Source organism: Dendrobates tinctorius, unplaced genomic scaffold, assembly GCF_039654945.1.
Source record: "Dendrobates tinctorius isolate UK_male_01 unplaced genomic scaffold, ASM3965494v1 ptg000250l, whole genome shotgun sequence".
Taxonomy (NCBI): domain Eukaryota; kingdom Metazoa; phylum Chordata; class Amphibia; order Anura; family Dendrobatidae; genus Dendrobates; species Dendrobates tinctorius.
Genome location: NW_027361917.1, coordinates 16,028,928 through 16,044,880, shown reverse-complemented (window position 1 = coordinate 16,044,880; position 15,953 = coordinate 16,028,928). Strand labels below are relative to the sequence as shown.

Below are 15,953 nucleotides of genomic sequence, written 5' to 3'. Positions count from 1 at the left end.
GGGTTTGTTCGGTGAAAACTAATTAGCACAAATCTACACAATCGATGGGAACTGGTTGATTGTGGGGGTCTGATGGGTGGGACCCGCAGAGATCGGGAGAATAGGGATATTTTATACTTGATACAATGAGCAGTCCACATGCCCAACTGTTGCTCCATTCATTCTCTATGGGGCTGCTAAGCGCGGCGCGCAACTAATTCTAGCAGTGCCATAGAAAATGAATGGAGCAGCAGTTGGGCATCTCACCAGCTGCTGCATTTTGAACCAGGGGTAATAGTGCCCCATCATGCATGTTCTGCCTATTGGTGCTGGTCTCAGCAGTTGGGCCCTCACCGATCATTAAGGTATAACCTATCCTGTGGATAACCCCTTTTATGAGAGATGCTGAAAGTTGAGTGTTTTGCCTAGCCCCTTAATCCCAATGAATATAGCAGCACTCGTGCATAGTCACTTCATCTCATCATTTCCTTTCCATGCTATGGGGTTTCCTCGCTATGCCAAAATATGGGGGCCCTAAAGATGGCCACACAGTGCACCATTACTAACTGTCCCTATGGTGCTACCCGCCCCTCCTTTTCTCCTTGACTTGTAAAACACATGGGAACATCTACCAGACACTGTGAAACATATGTGACCAGATGGTTGAGGGCCACATAGAAGGGTATAGTGGGCCACATGTAGCCCTGGGACCGCAGGCTGTGCACTTCTTGTAGGGTTAACTCGCGTAAAATCTACTGGTAAGGTCTCATTTAAAAACACAGATGAGACTAAGGTAAAACAGCAGGTATCTTTATGCCATGCTTCTGCATTAGAGTTGTAGTGTAGATTTGGGCAGTAGAGCTTGTGTGCACTACCCACCCCGCACCACCAACCTGGCACAGGCTCCCAAAGAACAAATGTTTTGTGAAAATGATTTAGTCAGCATAATGATTGAACTTTTGCCATGTTTTGGCATAATACTTGTTTTTCTGAAACAGAACCTGAATTTCTAATGCATTTTTTTTATTTTCCAATCATTATTTCTAGTGAATGTTACTAAAGTCAAACGTCCTTCAATTTTCTTACATTTTGTGTTTATCAGTAAAGCAGCGGGAGTATTCATGATGTGCTAACCGTAAATGTATCCATTTTATCACCACTGAAAGCAGTTTCTCCTAGTAGACTGTTCCTCAATTTGAAAGGCATAAACTTTCACTTTTTCAGCTTCCCCCAAATACTTTCCAGACTAATGAGGCAAGCTTGCTTTATTTTCTGCCCAAAAGTGCAAATTAGTGAATTAATGCAGATGCATTACGTAAGGGTTGTATCAAATTTGGAAGTTATCATGTCCTTGTCAGAATGGCTGATTATTTTTGAAAGTTTAAGGTAAGTGAACATGATGTCTTCTTCAAGGAGATTCCACCTGGAATTTGCATGAAAAAAAAAAGTGCTAAAAATTCCCAAAACAATTAAAAATTTAAAATTGACTGCTATTTATATGTGACGCCTTTTCTAACATCTTTTAACCACTTCAGACTTCTAAAGCTATGAAGTGGCTGTAAGAAGTGACCTGACTATTCTTATGGAGGATTCCAAGCTTTCTTAAGTAGAAAAGGAAAAAATGCAAAAAAATAAATAAAATACACTGCCGTAAAGAAGACGCTTTAGGAAAAATGCCGCCGGCATTATTCAGAAGTGTCTTCTGCTTCAAAAGAGAGGCAGGTACACCACCAGCAGCACTTGCCCTTAAACTCCGTTTTCTACTCCCTCATTCTCCATCCTCCTAACTTGTTGCACAGCTCCTTAGTGTCCATTCTTTCTGCTGCAAGATCTCACACTGTCCAGTACAAGCTGCAGCTGTCAGTCAGGATGGGAAGCGGAGACTGATTATACTTGGACTTGTGAAATTTCTCATATTTTAGTTTTAATATCGGAATTATTCAGCCATTGTGACTTTGATTTTCAAAGCAAGTAAACCAGCTTCATAAGGTGTAAGAATTTTTTTTTTTTTTAATGTATATAGTTTATACTGCAAAATTTGGTGACCAACCCATTTTACACCTATGACAAAAGAGAATTCTGTGTGATAAGGGACAGCACTATATGTAACAGGGGATGCTATATAATATGGAACGAATTGCTCAGTTACGCATTGTTTAATAGCTTGTTCAGACAGCAGTAAATGACTGCCGATCGGTAACGATTTACCGTTTATTGGTCGTTTAGTGTCACCAGTCAGTTTGTGTAAACGTGCAACTATACAATACCCCTGTACAAAATAAGTGTTTACAACTAGTAACTTACCGCTGACGTCTCATTTTGATTACAGCCTTTTTCTTCATATTGTCAAACCTTCATGACGAGGTCCTAACACCGGGACTTGGTCACTTCAGAGCTTACCGCCCTGAAAATAAAAAAGGTCACGTATATGTACACATTTGTTTCCTCAATTAGCTATTATGCAACACACCATTCCAAATGTAAATTGATTAACCCACCAGTGTGCCCCCCCCACTTTTCCACTGCTCAATAAATATATAAATTAGCCACTGTACTCTTTCCTCCAATTCATTAACAGTCCCTCTCCATTGTCCAGAACACTTCACCTTTGAGCACCTTCTACTCACCTAATTCATTATAATTACATGTCCCCCACCCCCCAATTAGTTATCGCCACTCTCTCACCCTCAATTTATTATATAATACGTGGTGATTCACTCACTACTTTACCTGGACAAATTGCGATAACTTCTGAAAGAGACGATCTATGTTACTGAAACTTGGACTGTGCATACCTTGCTTCTTGAGAAACTGATGTTTTGAACATTTCTACCGTTTGCATCCAAGCACACTTGCATATTGTTCAACGTATTCTGCGGTAAGTCTGGGGTCATAGCCTGAATTTCTCGTTGTATGTTCTTTCAAAGTGCCTATAATGTTCGTTTCTTTATTACTGTTCAACTGACTCTTCAAATGGCCCCAAAGGAAAAAATCCAGTGGACGTTTTCAGATGTCCTCCTTCATGCCTATTCAGCAATGTTCCTGTACGTTCAAGCTTATTCACCAATGACAGAATACATGATTTGGATGGAGGATTTCAACTTCCAATCTTCTTTAGAAACTCACTTTGGCATCTTTTTAAAGACTTGGTTTTCCAATAAGTTTACACAATGCAAGCGTGCTCGTCCAAACTGTATCTGTACATTGATTCAAATGAAGAAGGAATTCAGCAGGAGTAAACTACAGACGTGCAGAAAGGCGGACAGCAAGTCTATCCCGTAGTAGAGATGACCAGCGGGACAACAAGTCCGCAAGACCACTTGTTTCTCATCATTAGTAGTCAGTAGAGTTGAGTGAATATGTTCGGATTTGGTTGCCGAATCTGAATTTGCCATATTCGTGACATATTGTTACCCTACCGAATTTGTTTGACGATCAATTCCGAACATATTCATTCATTTCTACTCCCATTGATTCCAATGACGTTCAGCAAATATTTCAAATACTACTTCATCGATTGTAATCGAATTTTAAAAAATTCGCTCAACTCTAGCGGCGAGTTGAGAAGTTGATGGATTTTGACACAACTATCTTGTTCAATTTTTTGCATCCAAAGAGGAACATTCTGTAAATTCTTTTTCTGCTCTGATATAATTTTGCATAAAAGTGATGAAAGCATTTGATGACTATTATAATATAATTGAGATAATTATTCTTTCACTATATTTTGTTGCAACTTTTCCTTTGTATAATGTAGTAAATTTTTTTTTTCTTTTTCTTAAGACTTTACTATTTTTACAACCACTGGGTTATGCAAGTACTCACCTATGTCTGTATCACTGTTGACTTGGCACTGGCCATTTTTGAAGAACCTGCAGTTTACCATCTCCCATTTCTGGTGAGTATCAAATTCTTAGTTAATGTGTTTTTTTTTTTTTTTTTTTTTCTTTCTGACGGATTTAACCCCTTCACAACATTTGACGAACCTATATGTTATGATCAAGTAGGTGTCCCGACTAAAAACCTATAGGTACATCATGGCGATCATGCTTGCATAGGAGCTGTGCCAGTGTAATCGTCGCCAGGAGCTCAGTTTACGTGATAGCCGAGCCCTGGCTATGACATCCCTGAGTGGTGCCCGCACCGCCTTGGCTGTTTAACCCCCTAAATGATGCAATCTCTGTCAATCGGAACTTTTAGGAGGATAGGGAGGGAGCTCCCTCTTCCATCCGATTGGCGCCCTTGAGACATCATCGCAAAGGCTCGATGGTCGCCATGGCAACCCAAGATCGTCATGACATCCAGGTCTGTCAGTGACGGTGGCCTGCTTAGACCATGTCAGAAGTACTATGCCTGAAAAGTATTTCCCGATGACATGTACCGATTGCAAAACAAACTGTGAGGTCCATTTCTTCCTATTAGACCTTATAAAAATTTAAAATTTGGAGCTAGAACAACATTTTAGTGGTAGAAATGTAATTATTCTTTCTTCACCGCCCAATGGTATAACATTCTGTGAGGCACATGCGTTGTCAACATGCTCACTGCGCCCCTAGAAGAATTCATTGGGGGTGTAGTTTTGTAAAATGGGGTCTCTTATGGGGTGGTTCCACTGTTCTGGCACTTTAGGGGCTCTGCTAATGACGTGGCACCCTCAAACCATTCCAGCAAAATCTGAACTCCAATATGGCGCTTTAACCTACTGACAGGTCCTTTTTCAAGGTAATCTGTTACGAGATTCCAGTCGTCGAACAACATGATTCAGAGTCTGGAAGTCCGATGACTTTTAAATGTCACCGAAAAAACATAGATTGAAAAGCCAACCAGGAATCCATAGGGAGAGATGTGCCTAGTATGGTGCAGCTCCCCAGCTGGTTCCTCATCCCATCACACCAGATAAGTGAGAGGACTCGCCGGACTACTCGTGCCTCTTCCTATGATCACCGGCCGGCTCTTTAAACTAATGCTCGAGTGTTTCAGAGAAAAAAGCCTGTGGTTCGAGCAGCATGAATCTAGTGACAAATTCCCTTGCCTGTGTTTATAGTTAACATAAGAGTTTTATTATTTTTCTATTTTAATTTTCTAACTATATATTTTCTCTCTGTACATGCAACTATTACAGCAGCTCTGTCACAGCAGAAAGTGGGGCTGTCTGACATCTTTCTCACAAACAGCTGGACTGACTATAGGAGAACCAGCAGCTCTCTATTTCTGATTGGTGCACACTGATCACATGATCAGTTAGTTGAACTCTGAGCCTGAAGCAGGAAGCAAAGCTGTAAAGAGTACCTGTTGTTTCAGATAACTTTTTAGAATAAGCTGTCCTGTGACTACATGAGGAGTTATACTGCTGGCTTTATATGACTTGCATCCTGCATTTTTCTCCAGTTTTCTCTTCTACAGGCTGTTGCTCAAGTCTTCATTTGTCTCTATGCTAGTGAGTGGAGACAAGCTGCTATCAAGTCTACCATTTGCAGAAAACAGAGATTAATTCCTGCTCTTCATTTTCTGTTCTTGCTCTTTTACAGAGAGCAGCTGAGAAGACATTATGCTGCAATACTTGGCAAGGTGGCTGCGAATCCAGCACAGTAGTAAAATAAATTTGGTAGAAGATGCATTTTTTCTAGGATACCATAGAAAAAAATACTCATGCAAATGTGGGCCATTGATGGCAAAAAAATATTTTTTTCATTTGCACACCCCAAAAAATAGTAATTTTCCTAACAAATCCATTTAAGTACATGATGCAAAAATTGGTACACCCCAATGAAAGTCTTAGGAACAAAGATAGCTTAGACAACAAAATTCCAATCAACATGAATTCAACCACATGGAAGTCTAATTATTCATTAAACAGATGTCCAGAAGACAGTCGACAACAAAAGGGGCGCTACTTAACAAAAAAAAAACCCTGCCTTATTTCATCTGGCACTTCATGGCACCACCTAGAAGAGAAATGTCACATTAATTTATTTACATAAGAAAGGTGATGGCTACAAGAATTTAAGCAAAGCATTAATGATCAGTCAAAATACAGCAGCAAAAGTTATAACAATTTTAACAAATATGGATCTACATCCGACCATGGAAATCAACAACTAAACAGAAGCACCTTCTGATGAGAACGGTTGAAGAAAATTGACATGCAAGTTCACTGCAGTCAGCTAAAGAAGTTGAAAGCCAAACCAGGGTGAGTGTTTCCTGTGACAAAATACGGTGTATACTGCAGAGGATTGACATGCATGGGTGTTGTCCCCGAAAGAAACCTCTCCTACAGCTCATGCATGAAAAAAAGCTACCTACTATTTAACCAGGGAGCATGCTGAAAAATATGGAGACTACTGAGATTCTATACTCTGGAGTGATGAGGCCAAGATTATTGTTTTTGGGACTGATGGTTTCAAAACTGTATGACTTCACAAAGATGAAGATGACAAGGAAACATTCATGGTACCTACAGTGAAACATGATGGTGGCAGTGTCCTTTATGTGGAGTTCATGAATGCTATGGGTCTTGGGGAGCTAAATTTCATTGTTACTATCATGAATTCACAGATCAACTTATCTATATTGATAGTGAAGATGCTTCCATCACTCCATGCCCTTGGTGGACGTGCACTTTTCCAACATGACAAAGATCAAAAACACACATCTAAGGCCACTGATGCATTTCTGAAGAAAAACAGGGTGAAAGTGATTTAGTGACCAAGTACTGTATGTATCGTGGTCTGAATTCAAAGTACCTATGGGGAATTCTGTTAAGACAAGTTGAGCAACAATCTCCATCCAACATGCAAGCTCTAAAACAAGATAGATGTTGCAATATGTCACCAATATATTCTATTCTATTACAAAGCTTAATTTATTTGCTTGTGCCACTGATTTTATGCAAAGCTTGTTAAAATAACTGACCACTTAATCTTTTCTAATTACATACATGGCCCTTTAGCATTATGTATTTAACAATCATGAAGGTGGAAGCCGGAGAAATCTATTTCTTCCTTCTCTGTGGGGTCTTTGGCTGATACTGTAAAAAGGAAGTACTCAAAGGTTATTACTGCATCTCTGGGATAAGGAAAACATTTGTGTTGTATTCACAGCATTGATATTTTTTGTACTTTTTTAATTTCAGGCTACCTCCATAGTAGAGGTCTTCTGCTTACTAGCATTTTTTGGTCGACTTGTACATTTTAGTAAAGTCACTCCTCGTAGTGTTTTCTGGAAGGATACAAAGAACATTTGTGTAATGGTCACAATATTTGTAAGTATTAATAATTTTAATTTTTGTAATCCAAGGCTTTTATTGACCAAAAAGACACCGCATCGTAGCAGAAGGGAGAAACAATGATAGTATAAAGAAATAACAATCCTTTAATTTCAGGCAGTGATCCACTGTTACTCTGCAGAATAAAAGAATGACATTACATTGCGCACTTCTACCTCAACAAAACCCCCAACCTCTTTGTCTGAATTATAAAATATATCTAAGCCAGCAACGGTCGGCAATAGTACGAGAATATGGTATTTTATTGTACGGTATATTATTGTAATGGAGCTCCAGCCATCATTTTTGAACCTTTCTCATAGGTGTAGTAAATTGAATATCACTAGCTAGAGCATCGGACACCAGAGCAGGACATTTAATGCAGGCTCCCCGTTGTACCTCTCTTGATGTACGTTATACCCTTTATTCCAGTAGAATTGTGTTGTTTAGTCACTGTTTATCCCTTCAATCGAAGGATTGTCGCATTTTTCGGACTACGACTCCTTTTTACCCTCAAATTTTGGAGGAAAATGGGATGTGTCTTATAGTCTGAATGTAGCTTACCGGGTAAGGGAGTGGCAATGGAGCAGGGTTGCTGCTGTAGGAAGTCGGTGGCACCAGGGGTGGGGTGAAGCTGTGGACCTTGGGTTAGGAGGAAGGGAGTGTCTGGAAGTGCAAGGCAGGTGCGGAGTCTCCGCTTCACACATGAGTTTGCGATGCGGTTCAGGAAAATGGTGCATGCGCAGATTTAGATCTCTGCTGAATGACAAGCCAAGAGCTCAGTCTGCGGATGCTCTGTTTCCTGCGCCATTTTACTGAAGGCAGATGGGAGATCGATGTGCACCGCTTGGACTCTGCTCCTGCTTTGCTGGGTCATCCCATCCTCCTAGCGCAAGAACCGCAGCATCACCTCACTCCTGCTGTCAAGTGAGGTACTGTAAATGTGACCCTGCTCCTGACTCCTCTGACCCCCCAAACCCCCCCCCCCCGGGTAAGCTACATCCGGACTGTAAGAGGCACCTGTGACCCAGGACATATCTGATCATGATTTTTTTTTTTTTTTTTCCTCCTTTAACCCCTTTCTGCCATCTGACGTACTATCCCGTCCATGGGACCCGGGCCCCTATGTCCATGGACGGGATAGTACGTCATAGCGATCAGCGGCGCTCACTGGGTGAGCGCCGCTGATCGCGGCCGGGTGTCAGCTGATTATCACAGCTGACACCCTGCACTATGTGTCAGGGCGGTGACGGACCGCCCCCGACACGTTAACCCCTGGCACACTGCGATCAAACACGATCGCAGTATACCGGGGGTTTAGGGAAGCATCGGCAGGGAGGGGGCTCCTTCCCTGCAGGTCCCTGGATCCAATATGGCGGTGGGAACCTTCGGGAGCGTGCAGGGAGGCGGTCTCCTCAGTGTCTGCAGAGCGCAGGCATGAGGAAGCCTTGTGCAGAGCCTGTGTCAGATCGCTGATCTGTCACGGCGCTGTGTGATGCGTCAGATCAGCGATCTCACACATGACAGTGATGTCCCCCCTGGGACAATGTAATAAAGTTAAAAAAAAAAAATCGCTAAATAAATTTAAAAATATTCCCTAATAAATTCATTTTTTGGAAATAAAAAAACAAAAGTACACATTTTTAGTATCGCCGCGTCCGTAACAAGCCGCCCTATAAAACTGTCCCATTAGTTAACCACTTTATTGAACCCCTTAAAAAATAAAAATGAAAAACAAAGCAAAACATAGTGCTTTATCATACCGCTGAACAAAAAGTGCAATAACGCGCGATCAAAAAGACGTCTATAAATAACCATGGTACCGCTGAAAACGTCATCTTGTCCCGCAAAAACGAGCTGCCACACAGCGTCATCAGCGAAAAAATTAAAAAGTTATAGCTCGCAGAATAAAGCGATGCAAAAATAATTTTTTATATAAAATTGTTTTCGTTGCATAAAAGCGCCAAAACATAAAAAAAGACATAAATGAGGTTTCACTGTAATTGTACTGACCCGAAGAATAAAATCGATTTATCAATTTTTCTGCAGGCGGAACGGTGTAAACGCACCCCCCCAAAGAAATTCTTGAAATGCTGGTTTTTGTTCATTCTGTGTCCCAAAAATCGGAATAAAATGCGTTCAAAAAATGTCACGTGCCCGAAAATGGTACCAATAAAAACGTCAACTCGTCCCGCAAAAAATAAGACCTCACATGACTCGATGGGTCAAAATATGGGAAATAATTATAGCTCTCAAAATGTGGTGATGCAAAAAGTATTTTTACAATAAAAAGCGTCTTTTAGCGTATGACAGCTGCCAAACATAAAAACCGCCATAAATAGTAAATCAAACCCCCCTTTATCACCCCCTTAGTTAGGGAAAAATAATAAAATTAAAAAAAGTATTTATTTCCATTTTCCCATTAGGGTTAGGGCTGAGAAGTGTCAGGGGTGTGTTGGGGTTAGGGTTGGAGTTTGAATTTGGGGGTTTCCACTGTTTGGGCACATCAAGGTGTTCTCCAAATGCAACATGGCGTCTGATCTCAATTCCAGCCAATTCTGTGTTGAAAAAGTCAAATGGTGCTCCTTCCCTTCCAAGCTCTGCCATGCGCCCAAACAGTGTTTTATCCCCACATATGGGGTATCGACCTACTCAGGACAAATTGCAAAACAACTTTTGGGGTCTAATTTCTCCTGTTACCCTTAGGAAAATAAAAAATTCGGGGCAAAAATATCATTTTTGTGGAAAAAATACTATTTTTTTATTTTCACGCCCGGGCGTTATAAACTTCTGTGAAGCACATGGGAGTTCAAAGTGCTCACCACACATCTAAATAAGTACCGTGGGGGGTTTAGTATACAAAATGGGGTCACTTGTGGGGAGTTTCAACAGTTTAGGCACATCAGAGGCTCTCCAAACGCGACATGACACCCGCAGACTATTCCTTCAAAGTCTGCATTCCAAAACGTCACTACTTCCCTTCCGAGCCCCGACGTGTGCCCATACAGTAGTTTTCTCCCACATATGGGGTATCGGCGTACTCAGGACAAATTGGACAACAACTTTTGGGGTCCAATTTCTCCTGTTACCCTTGGGGAAAATAAAAAAAATTGGGGACTTTTAGTCATGTTAGTCATGTTTGTGGAAAAAATGTTTTTTATTTTATTTTCACGCCCGGGCGTTATAAACTTCTGTGAAGCCCTTGGGAGTTCAAAGTGCTCACCACACATATAGATAAGTTCCTTGGGGGGTCTAGTATCCAAAATGACGTCATTTGTGGGGGATTTCCACTGTTTAGGCACATCAGGGGCTTTCCAAACGTGACATGGCGTCCGATCTCAATTCCAGCCATAAGTCAAATGGCGCTGCTTCCCTTCTGAGCTCTGCCATGCGCCCAAATAGTGGTTTACCCCCACATATGGGGTATCTGCGTACTCAGGACAAATTGCACAATAACTTTTAGGGTCCTGTTACTCTAAAATAAAAATTGGGGGTGAAAAAATGATTGTTTAATTGTACGGCTGTACAATATAAACTTCTGTGAAGCCCTTATGGGTTCAAAGTTCTCACCACACATCTAGATAAGTTCCTTGGGGGGTCTAGTTTCCAAAATGGGGTCACTTGTGGGGGGTTTGCACTGTTTAGGCACATCAGGAGCTCTCCAAACGTGACATGGTGTCCGATCTGAATTCCAGCCAATTTTGCATTGAAAAAGTCAAATGGTGCTCCTTCCCTTCTGAGCTCTGCCATGCGCCGAAACAGTGGTTCCCCCCCCCACATATAAGCGTACTCAGGAGAAATTGCACAATAACTTTTCCAGTCCAATTTCTCCTGTTACCCTTGATAAAATAAAAAAAATTGGACCTGAAGTATTTTTTTTTTTGTGAAAAAAAGTTAAATGTTCATTTTTTTTAAACATTCAAAAAATTCCTGTGAAGCACCTGAAGGGTTAATAAACTTCTTGAATGTGGTTTTGAGCACCTTGAGGGGTGCAGTTTTTAGAATGGTGTCACTTTTGGGTATTTTCCATCATATGGACCCCTCAAAGTGATCTCAAATGTGATGTGGTCCTTAAAAATAAAAATGGTGTTGCAAAAATGAGAAATCGCTGGTCAACTTTTAACCCTTATAACTTCCAATTGGTCCCAAAATTGTGCTGATGTAAAGTAAATATATGTGAAATGTTACTTAAGTTTTTGTGTGCCATATCTCTGTGATTTAAGGGCATAAAAATTCAGTTGGAAAATTGCGAAATTTTCGCCAAATTTCCGTTTTTTTTTTCACAAATAAACGCAAGTTATATGAATTAAATTTTACCACTAACATGAAGTGCAATATGTCACGAGAAAACAATGTCAGAATCAGTGGGATCCATGGAAGCGTTTCAGAGTTATTACCTCATAAAGGGACAGTGGTCCGAATTGTAAAAATTGGCCCTGTCATGAACATGCAAACAGGGCCGGCTCCAGGTTTTTGAGGGCCTCGGGCGAAAGAGTCTGTGCCCCCCTTAACACATACCACGATTCATGATGCGCAGATACAGCAGAGAAATATAGGTATAGTACAATGCCAATATGCCAATTGTATAGTACAATATAGTATAAAGGTATAGTACTAGGATGGAGAACATTATACCAGGATGGGGATGGAACATATTACAAGGAAGGAGCCCAGGATGGGGAGAATTACACTAGGAAGGAGCCCAGGATGGGGAGCATTATACAAGAAAGGATCCCAGGATGGGGAGAATTACACTAGGAAGGAGCCCAGGATGGGGAGCATTATACAAAGTAGGGTTGCATAGAAGGGGCCCAGGATGGTGGTCATTTTACAATTAAGGTGCACAGGATGGAGTCACTATACAAAGGAGAGGTTCAGGATGGGGGACATTACAGAAGGATTTGGCCCAGGATGATGGACAGGTAGGTAGATGAGGGAGATTATTACAGGAGATTATTACAGGAAACAGCCAGGACAGGGGACACTATTGTATGGGAGGTGAACAATCATGTCATTATAGGCTTTAGGGCACTGCAAGGGCCCATATATTTGTACAACTTGTAAATAAGGGCCCCAATCCAAATTTTGGAGAAGGGCCCATCAGACTCTAGTTATACCACTGGCACTACATGTACTACAATGCAGCAAAGCCAAATTTGGCTACAATTCATGTCAGCCCGACAGCCCCATCTTGGACTGTCTATACACTGAACTTCCACAAAACGTTGGTGATTCCAAACCACTTACACAAACTCTGTCCCTTTATCTAGGACAGCCATTGCCTATACAATTCATTTTTTATAGGAATTGTAATGAAGCAGCCATCAGTCTCCCCCAGTCCCCCCCTAATCATTTTTTTCATTGCATACTACTACGATTACCCCCCCAAGCCAGAAATCACCTTTGTTTTGGGTTGAGAAGTCGTACTGACTGAGTCACTGCCAGCTGCCGCAGCAGGAGCTGCCACGGAGCGAGGACTCGGAGTCGGAACCTCAGCCAGGAGCCACCAGGAAGCGAGGAGCCAGGAGTCGGGAGAGAGTTGTGTCAGTGTCCGATGCGGCGGTGCCAGCTGAGCTGCTGCAGCAGGAGCCGGAGCCTCAGCGAGCGCCTGGAGATGTCTGTCGGTGTCCGGTGCAGCGGTGCCACTGCCAGCTCAGGGCGAGCTGCCGCAGCAGGTGCCGCCACTTGGAGCGAGGAGCCTCACCTCAGCGAGCGCTGGCCCGGGAGATGTCCGTGTCCGGACGGTCCCTCCGTTTTCAGAGATGCGCGCTTAACAGCTGCTGTGTCCTCTGCCCGCCTCGTCCTGTCTCCGCCTCGTCACTTCCTCCCTGTGGCACACGTGAGAAGAGACAGGGGAGGACCAATCACAAAAGACACTCCTGGCTGTCTGGACGCTGAATCATTGATATGCGTCCAATAGAAGCGCGTCTCCTGCTGCCTCCATGGCGCCACTGATTCAAGGTCGCATTCCCAGCCATACAGTGTGAGTGGGCCCCCCCCCCCCGTTTCGCCAGGGCCCCGGCACTTGCCCGGGTACTCCGGGTGCTGACGCCGGACCTGCGTGCAAACCACCCTTGGGGCTAAAGGGGTTAAACTTGGGGTGGTGCGTCTTATAGTCCGAAAAATACGCTAATACTTAATTTAACTTATAAAGAACCGTGTATGTTTATGAACTGGGGAGTCCAACATCTGGCAGTTTAATTGTGTATTTTTTTTTTTATTTTTCTTTTTTATGAACCAATGTTTCTGTGTTTGATTGAAACCAATGTTATTCAGATCAAAGTTAAAGGGACTGTTCAACTACCCCAAAATACTGCAAAATAGTGTGTAATGGCTGTGTCTGACCATACAGGAACATGGTCTGATATAACCACAGCTTCTGGGTAGGGGAAAGAGAAAAAAGTATACAGATAGGACAGAATGGGGTCACAAATGATTCTTTCTTTGAAGTAAAACATTGTTTAAAAACTGGCAGGGAAATGTTTTACCTCACAAAAAGCAGCTGCTGTGATCCCCTGCTGCCCTGTCTGTATACTCTCTCTTTTGCTTCCTCCCCTGCCCAGGAGCTGTGGTATGATCAGACCATGTCCCTGTACGGTCAGACACAGCCATTACACAGCAGGGGCACATTTATAAGATTATCTCAGCACAGGAACATTTTATTTAATCACATCCAATTGTGGAAATTATTATTATTCCAAGATCTACTGATTAAAATTAACTTTTTTGTTTGTGGGAAAATCCTTTTTAGCTACTTGGTTTCTGATACTTCTTGGTATTTGACTTTGACAAAACTTTATTGATAGTCATGTGCAGATTACACGTGTGGATTACATGTCTTATGTAGGGTGTTTCCACAGAGGAAATGCTTGTGTATATTTTACCTGCAAATTTTCTGCATCTAATACAATTCTCTGAGGGAAACAATGCACATAAAACTCCGACTACGCAAGAGAAATTGACGTTGCAGATTTCAGTCACTCACTTCAGGTCAAACTGCACTGTGTTAAAAAAAACAAAAACACAGTGAGCATCAGATTTCTAGAAGTCCCATCCACTTTGCTGGAACTGTAGGACGCTGTGTGTTTTGTGCAGCGTCAAGAACTCACCAAAAGCTCACTGTTGGAGCTTAATTGCCTATGAAAGTTGGTGGGTCTCTGTAAATAGCCAAGCAGGCGGAGCGAGGCTGCTTCTGTAACTCTCATTTACTTCTGTTATAAAAGCAGCTCAGTTCTGTTTTTTGGAAGCTCCATATGCTCTGGCCGGTGCTTAGATGCTGATATTCCTGTATCGGCCATGAACTCTGAGAGATGGAAATAACATTTTGTTTAACCCCTTCATGACCGACCCTATTTTGACCTTAATGGCCTGGCCATTTTTTGCAATTCTGACCAGTGTCCCTTTATGAGGTAATAACTCAGGAACGCTTCAACGCATCCTAGCGATTCTGAGATTGTTTTTTCGTGACATATTGGGCTTCATGTTAGTGGTAAACTTAGGTCGATAATTTTTGCATTTATTTGTGAAAAAAATGGAAATTTGGCGAAAATTTAGAAAATTTTGCAGTTTTCAAATTTTGAATTTTTATTCTGTTAAACCAGAGAGATAAACTAGTTAATAAATAACATTTCCCACATGTCTACTATACGTCAGCACAATTTTGGAAACAACATTTTTTTTTTGTTAGGAAGTTTTAGGGGTTAAAAGTTGCCCAGTGATTTCTAATTTTTACAACGAAATTTACAAAACCATTTTTTTTAGGGACCACCTCGCATTTGAAGTCACTTTGAGGGCAGAAAATACCCAAAAGTGACACCATTCTAAAAACTGCACCCCTCAAGCTACTCAAAATACATTCAAGAAGATTATTAACCCTTCAGGTGCTTCACAGGAACTAAAGCAACATGGAAGGAACAAATGGACATTTTAATTTTTCCAACAAAGATTTTCTTTTAGCATCAATTTTTTTATTTTCACATGGGTAACAGGATAAAGTGGATCCTAAAATTTGTTGGCCAAATTCTCCTGAGTACAACGATACCTCATATGTGGTCATAAACCACTGTTTGGGCACACGACAGGGCTCAGAAGGGAAGGAGCGCCATTTGACTTTTTGAATGGAAAATATGCTGGAATATTTAGCGGTTGCCATGTCACATTTGGAGAGTCCCTGTGTGCCTAAACATTGGAGCTCCCCCACAAGTGACCCCATTTTGGAAACTAGACCCTTCAAGGAACTTACCTAGATGCATAGTGAGCACTTCAACCCACCAGGTGCTTCACAAATTGATCTGTAAAAAAAAAAAGTACTTTTTTCACAAAAATGTTCTTTTCGCCTCAGTTTTTTCATTTTCACATAAGCCACAGGGTAAAATGGATCCTGAAATTTGTTGACCAATTTCTCCTGAGTACAACGATACCTCATATGTGGTCATAAACCACTGTTTGGGCGCACGGCAGGGCTCAGAATGGAAGGAGCTCCATTTGACTTTTTGAATGGAAAATATGCTGGAATATTTAGCGGTTTCCATGTCGCGTTTGGAGAGTCCCTATGTGCCTAAACATTGGAGCTCCCCCACAAGTGACCCCATTTTGGAAACAAGACCCCCAAAGGAACTTATCTAGATGTGTGGTGAGCACTTTGAACCCCAAAGTGCTTCACAGAAGATTATAACACAGAGCAGAGAAAATAAAAAATCATTTTTTTCCT

General features: G+C 41.7%; 1 protein-coding gene across 5 annotated transcripts in view; it reads left to right on the top strand.

The window, feature by feature from the left end:
• LOC141063452 (two pore calcium channel protein 1-like) overlaps positions 1–15,953 on the top strand; it is an 80,920-nt gene that overhangs the window by 28,511 nt on the left and 36,456 nt on the right. For 4 of the 5 annotated variants that reach the window (XR_012224882.1, XM_073557492.1, XM_073557489.1 and 1 more), the window contains exons 3-4: positions 3,763–3,877; positions 7,112–7,240. Coding sequence is in view for 4 of the 5 variants with exons in the window: in XM_073557489.1 (XP_073413590.1) it covers positions 3,763–3,877; positions 7,112–7,240 (244 nt within the window). In the remaining variant the exon portion in view is untranslated. The remainder of the gene's footprint in view (positions 1–3,762; positions 3,878–7,111; positions 7,241–15,953) is intronic. The other variant, XM_073557491.1, reaches the window with a different exon arrangement.